Source organism: Oncorhynchus mykiss, chromosome 9 (genome assembly GCF_057628025.1).
Source record: "Oncorhynchus mykiss isolate SJ-2025 chromosome 9, ASM5762802v1, whole genome shotgun sequence".
Classification (NCBI taxonomy): domain Eukaryota; kingdom Metazoa; phylum Chordata; class Actinopteri; order Salmoniformes; family Salmonidae; genus Oncorhynchus; species Oncorhynchus mykiss.
In genome coordinates this window covers 84200928-84216054 of record NC_143030.1, presented here as the reverse complement: position 1 = coordinate 84216054, position 15127 = coordinate 84200928, and the positions used below count along the sequence as shown (strand labels likewise).

The 15127-nt window shown below is 47.3% G+C and overlaps 1 protein-coding gene across 3 annotated transcripts in view; it reads right to left on the bottom strand.

The window, feature by feature from the left end:
• Positions 1-1140: 1140 nt before the first annotated feature.
• Positions 1141-15127, bottom strand: part of LOC110516429 (filamin-A) — a 161342-nt gene continuing 147355 nt past the window's right edge. For 2 of the 3 annotated variants that reach the window (XM_090185605.1, XM_090185607.1), the window contains 6 exons: positions 12774-12889; positions 8437-8569; positions 7922-8098; positions 4724-4942; positions 4272-4469; positions 1141-1516 (listed from right to left, as the gene is read on the bottom strand). In XM_090185605.1, coding sequence (XP_090041731.1) covers positions 1332-1516; positions 4272-4469; positions 4724-4942; positions 7922-8098; positions 8437-8569; positions 12774-12889 — 1028 coding nt within the window. In that variant the 3' untranslated portion in view covers positions 1141-1331. Of the gene's footprint in view, positions 1517-4271; positions 4470-4723; positions 4943-7921; positions 8099-8383; positions 8570-12773; positions 12890-15127 lie in introns of those variants that run through there. The other variant, XM_090185606.1, reaches the window with a different exon arrangement.

Genomic DNA, 15127 nt, shown 5'->3' with positions numbered 1-15127 from the left:
AATGATGGGGAGGGAGGACAGAGGGTTGAAGAGAGGAATGATGGGGAGGGAGGACAGAGGGAGCAAGAGAGGAATGATGGGGAGGGAGGACAGAGGGAGGAAGAGAGGAATGATGGGGAGGGAGGACAGAGGGATGCTGGGGAGGGAGGACAGAGGGAGGAAGAGAGGAATGATGGGGAGGGAGGACAGAGGGTTGAAGAGAGGAATGATGGGGAGGGAGGATAGAGGAATGAGGAGAGGAATTATGGGGAGGGAGGACAGAGGGATGAAGAGAGGAATGATGGGGAGGGCGGATAGAGGAATGATGGGGAGGGAGGATAGAGGAATGATGGGGAGGGAGGATAGAGGAATGATGGGGAGGGAGGATAGAGGGATGTAGAGAGGAATGATGGGGAGGGAGGACAGAGGAATGATGGGGAGGGAGGATAGAGGAATGATGGGGAGGGAGGATAGAGGGATGAAGAGAGGAATGATGGGGAGGGAGGACAGAGGGATGTAGAGAGGAATGATGGGGAGGGAGGACAGAGGAATGATGGGGAGGGAGGATAGAGGAATGATGGGTAGGGAGGATAGAGGAATGATGGGGAGGGAGGATAGAGGAATGATCGGGATGGAGGATAGAGGAATGAAGAGAGGAATGATGGGGAGGGAGAATAGAGGGATGAAGAGAGGAATAATGGGGAGGGAGGATAGAGGAATGAAGAGAGGAATGATGGGGAGGGAGGACAGAGGGATGATGGGGAGGGAGGATAGAGGGTTGAAGAGAGGAATGATGGGGAGCGAGGATAGAGGGATGATGGGGATGGAGGATATGGGGAGGATGGGGATGGAGGATAGGGGGATGATGGGGAGGGAGGATAGAGGGATGAAGAGAGGAACGATGGGGAGGGAGGACAGAAGAATGATGGGGAGGGAGGACCGACGGATGAAGAGAGGGATATTCAGTGTTTATGCATTATTGGTGTGTTTGGGTTATGTTGTATGAGTTTGGAAGGTTGTAATCGCTGATTGGTTAGACAGTGACTTGGGACCCTCTGATTGGTCTAGACAAAGTGCTAGTTTTGAGGATTCTGAATTCACCAATCTGATTGGTCTAGACCAGGAGTCGACAACACGCATGCCAAAAATGACCTGTGAGTGTTTATTTTTTTAAATTGTGTTTTTAGTCTTTTATGTCCAACAAATAAAACATTTAAATAACATTTATTTATATATTGTTCAGAAAACTTTGAAATAAAATTACCGGGCCGCCATTTGGGGAACCCTGGTGAAGACAGTGATGTGGTAGAATCTGATTGGTCTAAACAGTGATGTGGTAGAATTTGATTGGTCTAGACAATGATATGGTACGGGCTCCCAGGGATGTGTTGTTCTCCCCACTTCACTACCAGGTTGTACTCTCCCTTCTCCTTGAGCTGGTAGCTGACGTTATAGACACGGTTCCCAAGATGCTTCACTAGAACTTCCTCACAGGGAACCCTGGGCCCGTCCACACCCACCAACAGCATGTTACGATCTGGAGGGAGGGCAGTGTTAATACACACACTGACCCTAATCCTGGGCCCATCAACACTCACCAAGAGAAAAATAAAAAATAATAGATGTTTATTTCTCCATTTGCATTGCTCAAAGACACAATGACAGTAGGAAGGGTTAGAGATAGTAGGACAATGGCAGTGGGTAGGGTTAGAGATAATAGGACACAATGACAGTAGGAAGGGTTAGAGATAGTAGGACACAATGGCAGTAGGAAGGGTTAGAGATAGTAGGACACAATGGCAGTGGGTAGGGTTAGAGATAGTAGGACACAATGGCAGTGGGTAGGGTTAGAGATAATAGGACAATGGCAGTGGGTAGGGTTAGAGATAGTAGGACACAATGTCAGTGGTAGGGTTAGAGATAGTAGGACACAATGGCAGTGGGTAGGGTTAGAGATAGTAGGACAATGGCAGTGGGTAGGGTTAGAGATAATAGGATACAATGACAGTGGGTAGGGTTAGAGATAGTAGGACAATGGCAGTGGGTAGGGTTAGAGATAATAGGATACAATGACAGTGGGTAGGGTTAGAGATAGTAGGACACAATGGTAGGGTTAGAGATAATAGGACACAATGACAGTAGGAAGGGTTAGAGATAGTAGGACACAATGGCAGTGGGTAGGGTTAGAGATAGTAGGACACAATGACAGTAGGAAGGGTTAGAGATAGTAGGACACAATGGCAGTGGGTAGGGTTAGAGATAATAGGACACAATGGCAGTGGGTAGGGTTAGAGATAGTAGGACACAATGTCAGTGGTAGGGTTAGAGATAGTAGGACAATGGCAGTGGGTAGGGTTAGAGATAATAGGACACAATGGCAGTGGGTAGGGTTAGAGATAATAGGACACAATGACAGTAGGAAGGGTTAGAGATAGTAGGACACAATGGCAGTGGTAGGGTTAGAGATAGTAGGACACAATGGCAGTGGGTAGGGTTAGAGATAGTAAGACACAATGGCAGTGGGTAGGGTTAGAGATAGTAGGACACAACGGCAGTGGGTAGGGTTAGAGATAGTAGGACACAATGGTAGGGTTAGAGATAGTAGGACACAATGGTAGGGTTAGAGATAGTAGGACACAATGGCAGTGGGTAGGGTTAGAGATAGTAGGACACAATGACAGTAGGAAGGGTTAGAGATAGTAGGACACAATGGCGGTGGGTAGGGTTAGAGATAGTAGGACACAATGACAGTAGGAAGGGTTAGAGATAGTAGGACACAATGGTAATGGGTAGGGTTAGAGATAGTAGGACACAACGGCAGTGGGTAGAGTTAGAGATAGTAGGACACAATGGTAGGATAAGAGATAGTAGGACACAATGGCAGTGGGTAGGGTTAGAGATAGTAGGACACAACGGCAGTGGGTAGAGTTGGCTGGACACAACGTCCTGAGATATTAATTGTCGAAGCTCTACGGTTGCCAGCTGACATCCCACCAGATTTCTCTTGTCTTCCCTGTGATTGAACCTTGCAACATTCCATTTATTAACCTGTCTTTAAAACAGGATAGAATACTCACACACACCTGAGACTAAACACAGACCTGAGACTAAACACAGACCTGAGACTAAACACACACCTGAGACTAAACACACACCTGAGACTAAACACAGACCTGAGACTAAACACACACCTGAGACTAAACACACACCTGAGACTAAACACACACCTGAGACTAAACACACACCTGAGACTAAACACACACCTGAGACTAAACACACACCTGAGACTAAACACACACCTGAGACTAAACACAGACCTGAGACTAAACACACACCTGAGACTAAACACAGACCTGAGACTAAACACACACAACAGAGACTAAACACACACCTGAGACTAAACACACACAACCGAGACTAAACATACACCTGAGACTAAACACACACAACCGAGACTAAACACACACCTGAGACTAAACACACACAACCGAGACTAAACATACACCTGAGACTAAACACACACAACCGAGACTAAACACACACCTGAGACTAAACACACACAACCGAGACTAAACATACACCTGAGACTAAACACACACAACCGAGACTAAACACACACCTGAGACTAAACACACACCTGAGACTAAACACACACAACAGAGACTAAACACACACCTGAGACTAAACACACACAACCGAGACTAAACACACACCTGAGACTAAACACACACAACCGAGACTAAACACACACCTGAGACTAAACACACACCTGAGACTAAACACACACAGAGACTAAACACACACCTGAGACTAAACACACACAGAGACTAAACACACACCTGAGACTAAACACACACCTGAGACTAAACACACACAGAGACTAAACACACGCAGAGACTAAACACACACCTGAGACTAAACACACACAGAGACTAAACACACACAGAGACTAAACACACGCAGAGACTAAACACACACCTGAGACTAAACACACACCTGAGACTAAACACACACAGAGACTAAACACACACCTGAGACTAAACACACACAGAGACTAAACACACGCAGAGACTAAACACACACCTGAGACTAAACACACACCTGAGACTAAACACACACAGAGACTAAACACACACAGAGACTAAACACACACAGAGACTAAACACACACCTGAGACTAAACACACACAGAGACTAAACACACGCAGAGACTAAACACACACAGAGACTAAACACACACAGAGACTAAACACACACCTGAGACTAAACACACACCTGAGACTAAACACACACCTGCTTTGCTGCAGTCGACGCTGAAGTTGTTCTTCTGGTCGATGAAACCCTTTGATAGTCCGAGCCCCTTGGCTGTCACACAGCTGGCGTCCGATTGGCTGGGAGCTCCCTGGTGGGAGTAGCTGACATGGCGAGTCATGGCATCGACCATGACGCTGGACGTCTCATGGTTGCTATGGCTACTGACCCGCTTGGAGCCTGGAAGAGAGACAAACAGGGAGAGAGTGGGAGAGAGAGAGGTTAGAGAGAGAGATGGGGGTTTGAGAGAGAGAGGTTAGAGAGAGAGAGGTTAGAGAGAGAGAGAAGAGAGGTGAGAAGAGAGAGAGGTGAGGAGAGAGAGAGGTGAGGAGAGAGAGAGGTGAGAAGAGAGAGAGGAGAAGAGAAGAGAAAGAGAAGGGTTAGATATAGGGGTCGGTATATGTGCGTATCTGTCCACTGTCCAGGTCCCTCACCAGTGATCTTGGCCTTGAAGGGGGATCCTACGATGTGGTAAGGTCCTCCGTATCTGATGGAGATGAAGTAATTTCCTGGAGCCATGGGGGTGTAGGTCACCTTGTAACCCTCCGGACACTCAACACAGTCCACCTTCCCCTTGGAGGGGCCGTCAATGGTCACCGCCAGGGCCCCGGGTCCTGCTGTACTGGTGTTAACCACGAACTCACAGGCTATACCTACAGAGAGAAGGACAGAGATATGTTTTACATTCTATTTTGGTCATGTAACAGACACAGTTATTCAGAGAAACTTTCAGTCAGTGGATTCAACCAGCACATATAGTCAGGGGCGGAACTAGAGTGAATCTCTTCCTGGTACGGGCCCTCCTGCTGTGTGTCAAACAACCACTCCTTTACTAGGCCACGTTCATCCACTCGCAGTGGAAAGTGTAATGATATTTGCAGATTGATAGAATTTACGTGCGCGCTGCTGTCCCTGCGCATCTAGTGCCCGGCCACTCATCTCTGCCTTGTCAAAATGTTCTCGTCCAACCACATGCCATTTTGGAACGTACTCATTTTCAAGTCCATTTACTAATGTTTCATGCTTCTGACCCTGTATATTGCCTCGCTATTGCTATTTTACTGCTGCTGTTAAATTAGTTATTTCTTCTATATTTTATTTTTTTACCAAGCAATTTCTTACTAAACACTTTTTTTCCCCTTTACACTTCTTAAAGCATTGTTGGTTAAGGGCTGGTCAGTCTGCATTTTACTGATGTCTACACCTGTTGGTTAAGGGCTGGTCAGTCTGCATTTCACTGATGTCTACACCTGTTGGTTAAGGGCTGGTCAGTCTGCATTTCACTGTGAGGTCTACACCTGTTGGTTAAGGGCTGGTCAGTCTGCATTTCACTGTGAGGTCTACACCTGTTGGTTAAGGGCTGGTCAGTCTGCATTTCACTGTGAGGTCTACACCTGTTGGTGAAGAGCTGGTCAGTCTGCATTTCACTGTGAGGTCTACACCTGTTGGTTAAGGGCTGGTCAGTCTGCATTTCACTGTGAGGTCTACACCTGTTGGTTAAGGGCTGGTTAGTCTGCATTTCACTGTGAGGTCTACACCTGTTGGTTAAGGGCTGGTCAGTCAGCATTTCACTGTGAGGTCTACACCTGTTGGTTAAGGGCTTGTCAGTCAGCATTTCACTCTGAGGTCTACACCTGTTGGTTAAGGGCTGGTCAGTCAGCATTTCACTGTGAGGTCTACACCTGTTGGTTAAGGGCTGGTCATTCAGCATTTCACTGTGAGGTCTACACCTGTTGGTTAAGGGCTGGTCAGTCAGCATTTCACTGTGAGGTCTACACCTGTTGGTTAAGGGCTGGTCAGTCAGCATTTCACTGTGAGGTCTACACCTGTTGGTTAAGGGCTGGTCAGTCTGCATTTCACTGTGAGGTCTACACCTGTTGTACTCAGCCTTTCACTGTAAGGTGAAAGGCTGTTGTACTCGGCGCCTGTTGTACTCGCGCATGTGACAGATAAAATTTGAGGTTCAAATCCGGGCTCTGGCTGGGCCACTCAAGGACATTCAGAGACTTGTCCCGAAGCCACACTGCATCTTGGCTGTGTGCTTAGTGTCATTGTCCTGTTAGAAGGTGAACCTTCGCCCCAGTCTGAGGTCCTGAGCGCTCTTGAACAGGTTTTCATCAAGGATCTCACTGTACTTTGTACTTTGCTACATTCATCTTTCCCTCAATCCTGACTAGTCTCCCAGTCCCTGCAGCTGGAAAAACATCCCTACAGCTTGATGTTGCCACCACCATACTTCACCGTAGGGATGGTGCCAGGTTTCCTACAGACGTGACACTTGGCATTCAGGCCAAAGAGTTCAATCTTGGTTTCATCTGACCAGATAATCTTGTTTCTCATGAAGTTTTTAGGTGCCTTTTGGCAAACTCCAAGTGGGCTGTCATGTGCCTTTTACTGAGGAGTGGTTTCCGTCTGGCCACTCTACCATAAAGACGTGATTGGTGGAGTGCTGCAGAGATGATTGTCCTTCTAGAAGGTTCTCCCATCTCCACATAGGTACTCCAGATCTCTGTCAGAGTGACCAACAGGTTCTTGGTCACCTCCCTAATCAAGGCCCTTCTCCCCCGATTGCTCAGTTTGGCCGGGCTGCCAGCTCTTGGTGGTTTCAAACTTCTTCCATTTAAGAATGACGGAGTGGCCTCCCGAGTGGTTCAGTGGTTAAAGGCACTGCATCATAGTGCTAGCTGTGCCACTAGAGATCCTGGTTCGAGTCCAGGCTCTGTTGCAGCTGGCAGCGACCGGGAGACCCAGTGTCGTCCAGGTTAGGTTCGGCCGACACGGATGTTCTTGTAACATCGCGCACTAGCGGCTCCTGTGGCGGACCGGGCGCAATGCACGCTGACAAAGTCTCCAGGTGTTTTCTCCGACACATTGGTGCAGCTGGCTTCTGGGTTAAGAGGCGTTGTGTCAAGAAGCAGAGCGGCTTGGTTGTGTTTTGGAGGACGCCTTTCCCCGAGTGCACTGATTGGACAAGACTGTAACTACCAATTGGATACCACGGAATTGGGGAGAAAGGGGATAAAAAAAAAGAATAATAAAATATAAAACTATATATTTTTAAAATAATTATGAGGCCATTGTGTTCTTGAGGATCTTCAATGCTGCAGAAATGTTTTGGTACCCTTCCCCAGATCTGTGCCTCGACACAATCCTGTCTCAGAGCTCTACAGACAATTCCTTCAACCTCGTGGCTTGGTTTTTGCTCTGACATGCACTGTCAACTGTGGGACCTTATATAGACAGGTGTGTGCCTTTCCAAATCATGTCCAATCAATTGAATTTACCACAGGTGGACTCCAATCAAGTTGTAGAAACATCTCAAGGATGATCAATGGAAACAGAATGCACCTGAGCTCAATGAGTCTCATAGCAAAGGGCCTGAATACGTATGAAAATAAGGTATTTCTGTTTTTTGTTTTAAAAAACCAGAAATGTCTATAAACCAGTTTTTGATTTTTCAATATGGGGTATTGTGTGTAGATTGTTGATTTATATAGTACATTTTTAGAATAAGGCTGTAACTTAACAAAATGTGGAAAAAGTCAAAGGGTCTGAATATCTTTTCACACTATCACTGATTTAGCTAATAGCTGCTTTATTTAGGATTTCTACAACAGTAAGGTGCTAGTTACCAGTGGTTCCTCCCTCTAATCCAGCTCCGTATGCGGTCACCATGCCTGGGTCTCCAGCCTGTCCCGTCTCCCCCACTCTGATTTTGAAAGGGCTGTCAGGGATGTGGCTGCCGTTGAACTTCACATCGATCAGATACAGACCGTTCTCTCTGGGAATGAACATCACAGCATATTTATCTGGAGGAGAGGAGAGTGGGATGGGAGGGAAATAAATTATACATCTGTTGTCAAAGTATGTTTAAACTGTCTGGTGTCCATGGTGACTGTGCTCTATCTCTCTAACAGACCAACTGTGTAGTAGTTTAGAGTGTAGTGTGTACTTGCTGTTCCTATCTGGATCAAAGTAGTATTGTGTAGTATATTGTAGTATTGTGTAGTTACGTTGACTAGCTCAGTAACACAGTGTGGTGTAGTAAAGTATAGTACTGTGTAGTATATTGTAGTATTGTGTAGTGTAGTTACCTTGGTCTAGCTCAGTAACACAGTATATTGTAGTATTGTGTGGTAGTAGTTACCTTGGTCTAGCTCAGTAACACAGCAGCCCTCCAGGGCTCCGGAGGGGCTGTGGACTTTAGCGTCAATCTGTCCCTTCGCTCCGTTCAGGCTCACAGCAAAGGATGCTGGGTGATTGACCTTCAACCCGGACTCCTGCTCAGATACAACTCACGATCAACACAACTAAACAACTACACAACAACACAACAACTAAACAACAACTACACACATACTGGACAACTACACAACAGCTAGACAACAACTACACACACTGGACATCTACACAACAACTAGACAACAATAACTACACAACATCTAGACAACAACAACTACACAACCTCATAGCAACCACACAACAACCACACAACAACTACATGACAACTACACAACTTCAGAACAGCTAGGCAACAACTACACAACAACCACACAACAACTAGACAACTACACAAATACTAGACAACAACTGGACAACAACTACACACATAATGGACACAACAACTAGACAGCAACAACTACACAACAACAACTACACAACAGCTAGGCAACAACAACTACACAACAACTACACAACAACCACACAAATACTAGACAGCAACTACACAAATACTAAACAACTACACAACAATCAGACAACTACACAAAAACTACACAACAACTACTTACCTACACAACAACAACAACCACACAACAACTACACAACAATCACACAAATACTAGACAGCAACTACACAAATACTAGACAACTACACAACAATCAGACAACTACACAAAAACTACACAACAACTACGTACCTACACAACAACAACTAGACAACAACTAGACAACAACACAGCAACTAGACAACTACCAGACAACAACTAGATCACAATTAGACAACTACACAACATCTACACAAATAGACACCAACTACACAACTAGACAAATAACAACAACTAAACAACAAACAGACAACTAGACAACTACACAACTAGGCAACTGCAAACTACACAACAACTAGATGTTTACTGTGCATTTTACTTTAGTTTATTATCTATTTCACTTGCTTTGGAAATGTATACATATGTTTCCCATGCCAATAAAGCCCTTTAAATATAATTGAGAGAGAGAGAAGCCCCCAACCAAGGAGGGCCTACAGCAGCACTTAGGTCTTCTGCACAGATTCTGCCAGACCTGGGCACTGACAGTAAATCTTAGAAAGACAAAATGGTGTTCCAAAAAAGGTCCAGTTGCCAGGACCACAAATACAAATTTCATCTAGACACTGTTGCCCTAGAGCACACAAAAAACAATACATACCTCGGCCTAAACATCAGCGCCACAAGTAACTTCCACAAAGCTGTGAACGATCTGAGAGACAAGGCAAGAAGGGCCTTCCATGCCATCAAAAGAAACATACAATTCGACATACCAATCTGTCTAAAAGTACCTGAATCAGTTATAGAGCCCTTTGACCTTGGTTGTGGGGTCTGCTCAACAACCAATAATTAACAAAATGGTACAAACACCAAATAATGCATGCAGAGCAGAATTAGGCACATATCTGTTAAAATGATCAAAGTCCAGAAAAGAGACATTAAAATCTACAACCACCTAAAAGGAAGTGATTCCCAAACCTTCCATAACAAAGCCATCACCTACAGAGAGATGAACCTGGAGAAGAGTCCCCTAAGCAAGTTGGTCATGTTTTCACAAACACAAACAGAGCCCCAGGCTCTCTTCAACACAATTAGACCCAACCAAACCATTAGAAAACAAAATTATACATATTAGAGACACATATTTCCTTCAGATTACACAGATCCACAAAGAATTAGACAAATCCAATCTGGGGCTTAGAGTTTTGGGCCAGTAACCGAAAGGTTGCTGGATCGAATCCCCGAGCTGACAAGGTAAAAATCTGTCGTTCTGCCCCTGAACAGGGCAGTTAACCCACTGATCCTAGACCAGTTAACCCACTGATCCTAGACCAGTTAACCCACTGTTCCTAGACCAGTTAACCCACTGTTCCTAGACCAGTTAACCCACTGATCCTAGACCAGTTAACCCACTGTTCCTAGACCAGTTAACCCACTGTTCCTAGACCAGTTAACCTACTGATCCTAGACCAGTTAACCCACTGTTCCTAGACCAGTTAACCCACTGTTCCTAGACCAGTTAACCCACTGTTCCTAGACCAGTTAACCCACTGTTCCTAGACCAGTTAACCCACTGTTCCTAGACCAGTTAACCCACTGTTCCTAGACCAGTTAACCCACTGTTCCTAGACCAGTTAACCCACTGTTCCTAGACCAGTTAACCCACTGTTCCCCGGTAGCCCGTCATTTTAAATAAGATTGTGTTCTTATTAAAATAATAATAATAACCTCCCATATCTACTGGGTGAAATACCACTGTGTGACGTCACAGCAGTAAGATTTGTGACCTGTTGCCACATGAAAAGGGAAACCAGTGAAGAACACACACCATTGTAAATACAACCCATATTTATGTTTATTTATTTTCCCTTTTGTACTCTGCACAAAACTGTATATAGACCAATTACTTTATTCATTTGGAGTGTAATGTTTACTGTAAAAAAAAAAGTTTATTTCACTGTTTATTATATATTTCACTTGTTTTAGCAGTGTACACATATTTTCCCATGCCAATAAAGCACTTTGAATTAAATTGAATTGAGAAAAGAGAGAGGAGACAGAAAGTGAGAGAGAGAGAGAGAGAGAGAAGAGAAAGAAGAGTGAGAAAGAGAGAGACAGAGAGAGACAGAGAGAGATAGAGAGAGAGAGTGAGAGAGAGAGAGAGAGAAGAGAAAGAAGAGAGAGAAGAGAGAGAGAGAGAGAGAGAGAGAGAAGAGTGAGAAAGAGAGAGACAGAGAGAGACAGAGAGAGATAGAGAGAGAGAGAGAGAGAGAAGAGAGAGAGAGAGAGAGAGAAGAGTGAGAAAGAGAGAGAGAGAGAAGAGAGAGAGAAGAGAGAGAGAGAAGAGAGAGAGAAGAGAGAGAGAGAGAGAGAGAGAGAGGAGAGAGAAGAGAGAGAGAGAGAGAGAGAGAGAGAGAGAGAAGAGAGAGAGAAGAGAGAGAGAAGAGAGAGAGAGAGAGAGAGAGAGAGAGAGCACCCATTTCAACTTCTTTAACCCTTTAGCACCTAGAGAAGGGGAGGAGCGGTGGAGTGAGGGGAGGGAAAAGGAAGGTGGGGGGCTGTTGAGAGACTTTAGATTGAGGCACGAGAAACACATCTTTACTATCCCACAAACCCTTGCACCAGCGCGACCCTACACCTGACCTCTAACCACTAACCCACTGAGAACCTCTTGTTGTGCTTGTTACGTTCCCCAGTTTATGTGTTGTAGTTTGTGTATTTGCATGTGTTTATTTCAGGAAATGGCTTCCTGAAATCCCTCAAGCAGCTGATTGGTCGACTCCATGGCTAATTGGAGAGCTGACCCCGCCCCCTCGTCAAGACGCAGCTGTCTCCAGTTACACGTTCATTCTGAAGCTATATAAAAGCCAGGGAGTCATTGCTGGGAGGTCATTGCAGAGAGATTGAATGTGAGGGAGGTCATTGCTGTGAGAGGAGGCTGATGGCTGTGGATAATTTACTATGTTAGTTGTTGGTAGCAGTTGGTATGTTCTGTGAGTTTGTTGCTCAGGTAGAGCTTATTTGATGTCCTTTGTTTCTTAGTTTGTTTGAGAAATTATTTGTTCTCCTGTTTCAGTTGTTCCCAGGGGTGAAGGGGAAGGCACCTAGGGAGTGCTTAGGCAAGAGGCCCGCGGGCATACATATACCCGTAGTATATTCACTGTCTAGGCACAATAGGTAAGACCTGGGCGGACCACCCCCTGTATTTTGGTTAGGGCACCAGGTGGTGGTAAGTATTGGTTAGGCAGGTAAGATAGGAGAGGGGGGGGCTTTGAGATGTACTTTCTTTGCTTTGGTTCCGTCCAGCCCCTTTTCCCCATATTACCGTGTAAAGGAATAAAGTCCTTGTAAACGGTACCACATTCTGCCTGTTGTCATCCTTACTCACGCCTACAGTCCATACCTCTTTCACTTCACGGAGAGTTTAGTTGTAGCAGGGTGTTGCGTTCATAGAGGCGTGCGTAACAGTGCTCAACAGAAACCTGCTGCGATGGTCAGACTAGATACAGACCAATTACTGTTGTTGTAATTATACTGTAAATGTCCTGTAATGTATAGGATCATTAGCAGGGCTATTTTAATTTATAATAATTGTATATAATAAGTGTTGACCTGTCTGTCTCTGTCTGTCTGTGTCAATCTCCCTGCCTCTCTGCCCCTCCCCAGGCTGCTGCATTGTGGGTAGCGTAGTCCTGGGTGTGTGTGTGTCCCTGAGTCTCACCTGAAGACCGGCAACAGTGAGTCGTCTGGCGTCATCAGAGGGCGACGCCACGGGAACCACGAAGGGACTGTCAGGGATGTGCTCTTCGTTGAAACGGACAGACACCTCATAGTTTCCTGCAACACACACACACACACGTTAGAGACACACAGTACGTTAGATACACACACTGTTAGACACACACACCTTTAAAATATTTGTTTTAGAGTGAGATGTAAAGGTGGAGACAGAGAGGAAAGGTTCCTGTCCCCAGGGTGGTCTGGAGACAGGGAGGAAGGGTTCATGTCCCCAGGGTGGTCTGGAGACAGGGAGGAAGGGTTCCTGTCCCCAGGGTGGTCTGGAGACAGGGAGGAAGGGTTCCTGTCCCCAGGGTGGTCTGGAGACAGGGAGGAAGGGTTCATGTCCCCAGGGTGGTCTGTCTGGAGACAGGGAGGAAGGGTTCATGTCCCCAGGGTGGTCTGTCTGGAGACAGGGAGGAAGGGTTCATGTCCCCAGGGTGGTCTGGAGACAGAGAGGAAAGGTTCATGTCCCCAGGGTGGTCTGGAGACAGAGAGGAAGGGTTCATGTCCCCAGGGTGGTCTGGAGACAGAGAGGAAGGGTTCATGTCCCCAGGGTGGTCTGGAGACAGAGAGGAAAGGTTCATGCCCCCAGGGTGGTCTGGAGACAGAGAGGAAAGGTTCCTGTCCCCAGGGTGGTCTGGAGACAGGGAGGAAGGGTTCATGTCCCCAGGGTGGTCTGGAGACAGGGAGGAAGGATTCCTGTCCCCAGGGTGGTCTGGAGACAGGGAGGAAGAGTTCATGTACCCAGGGTGGTCTGGAGACAGAGAGGAAGGGTTCATGTCCCCAGGGTGGTCTGGAGACAGAGAGGAAGGGTTCATGTCCCCAGGGTGGTCTGGAGACAGAGAGGAAAGGTTCATGTCCCCAGGGTGGTCTGGAGACAGAGAGGAAGGGTTCATGTCCCCAGGGTGGTCTGTCTGGAGACGGAGAGGAAGGGTTCATGTCCCCAGGGTGGTCTGGAGACAGAGAGGAAGGGTTAATGTCCCCAGGGTGGTCTGTCTGGAGACAGGGAGGAAGGGTTCATGTCCCCAGGGTGGTCTGTCTGGAGACAGGGAGGAAGGGTTCATGTCCCCAGGGTGGTCTGGAGACAGAGAGGAAGGGTTCATGTCCCCAGGGTGGTCTGTCTGGAGACAGAGAGGAAGGGTTCATGTCCCCAGGGTGGTCTGTCTGGAGACAGAGAGGAAGGGTTCATGTCCCCAGGGTGGTCTGGAGACAGAGAGGAAGGGTTCATGTCCCCAGGGTGGTCTGGAGACAGAGAGGAAGGGTTCATGTCCCCAGGGTGGTCTGGAGACAGAGAGGAAGGGTTCATGTCCCCAGGGTGGTCTGTCTGGAGACAGAGAGGAAGGGTTCATGTCCCCAGGGTGGTCTGTCTGGAGACAGAGAGGAAGGGTTCATGTCCCCAGGGTGGTCTGTCTGGAGACAGAGAGGAAGGGTTCATGTCCCCAGGGTGGTCTGGAGACAGAGAGGAAGGGTTCATGTCCCCAGGGTGGTCTGTCTGGAGACAGAGAGGAAGGGTTCATGTCCCCAGGGTGGTCTGTCTGGAGACAGAGAGGAAGGGTTCGTGTCCCCAGGGTGGTCTGGAGACACAGAGGAAGGGTTCATGTCCCCAGGGTGGTCTGGAGACAGAGAGGAAGGGTTCATGTCCCCAGGGTGGTCTGTCTGGAGACAGAGAGGAAGGGTTCATGTCCCCAGGGTGGTCTGGAGACACAGAGGAAGGGTTCATGTCCCCAGGGTGGTCTGGAGACAGAGAGGAAGGGTTCATGTCCCCAGGGTGGTCTGGAGACAGAGAGGAAGGGTTCATGTCCCCAGGGTGGTCTGGAGACAGAGAGGAAGGGTTCATGTCCCCAGGGTGGTCTGGAGACAGAGAGGAAGGGTTCATGTCCCCAGGGTGGTCTGTCTGGAGACAGAGAGGAAGGGTTAATGTCCCCAGGGTGGTCTGGAGACAGAGAGGAAGGGTTAATGTCCCCAGGGTGGTCTGTCTGGAGACAGGGAGGAAGGGATCCTGCTCCCAGGGTAGTCTGGAGACAGAGAGGAAGGGTTCATGTCCCCAGGGTGGTCTGTCTGGAGACAGAGAGGAAGGGTTCATGTCCCCAGGGTGGTCTGTCTGGAGACAGAGAGGAAGGGATCCTGCTCCCAGGGTAGTCTGGAGACAGAGAGGAAGGGTTCATGTCCCCAGGGTGGTCTGTCTGGAGACAGAGAGGAAGGGTTCATGTCCCCAGGGTGGTCTGTCTGGAGACAGAGAGGAAGGGTTCATGTCCCCAGGGTGGTCTGTCTGGAGACAGAGAGGAAGGGTTCATG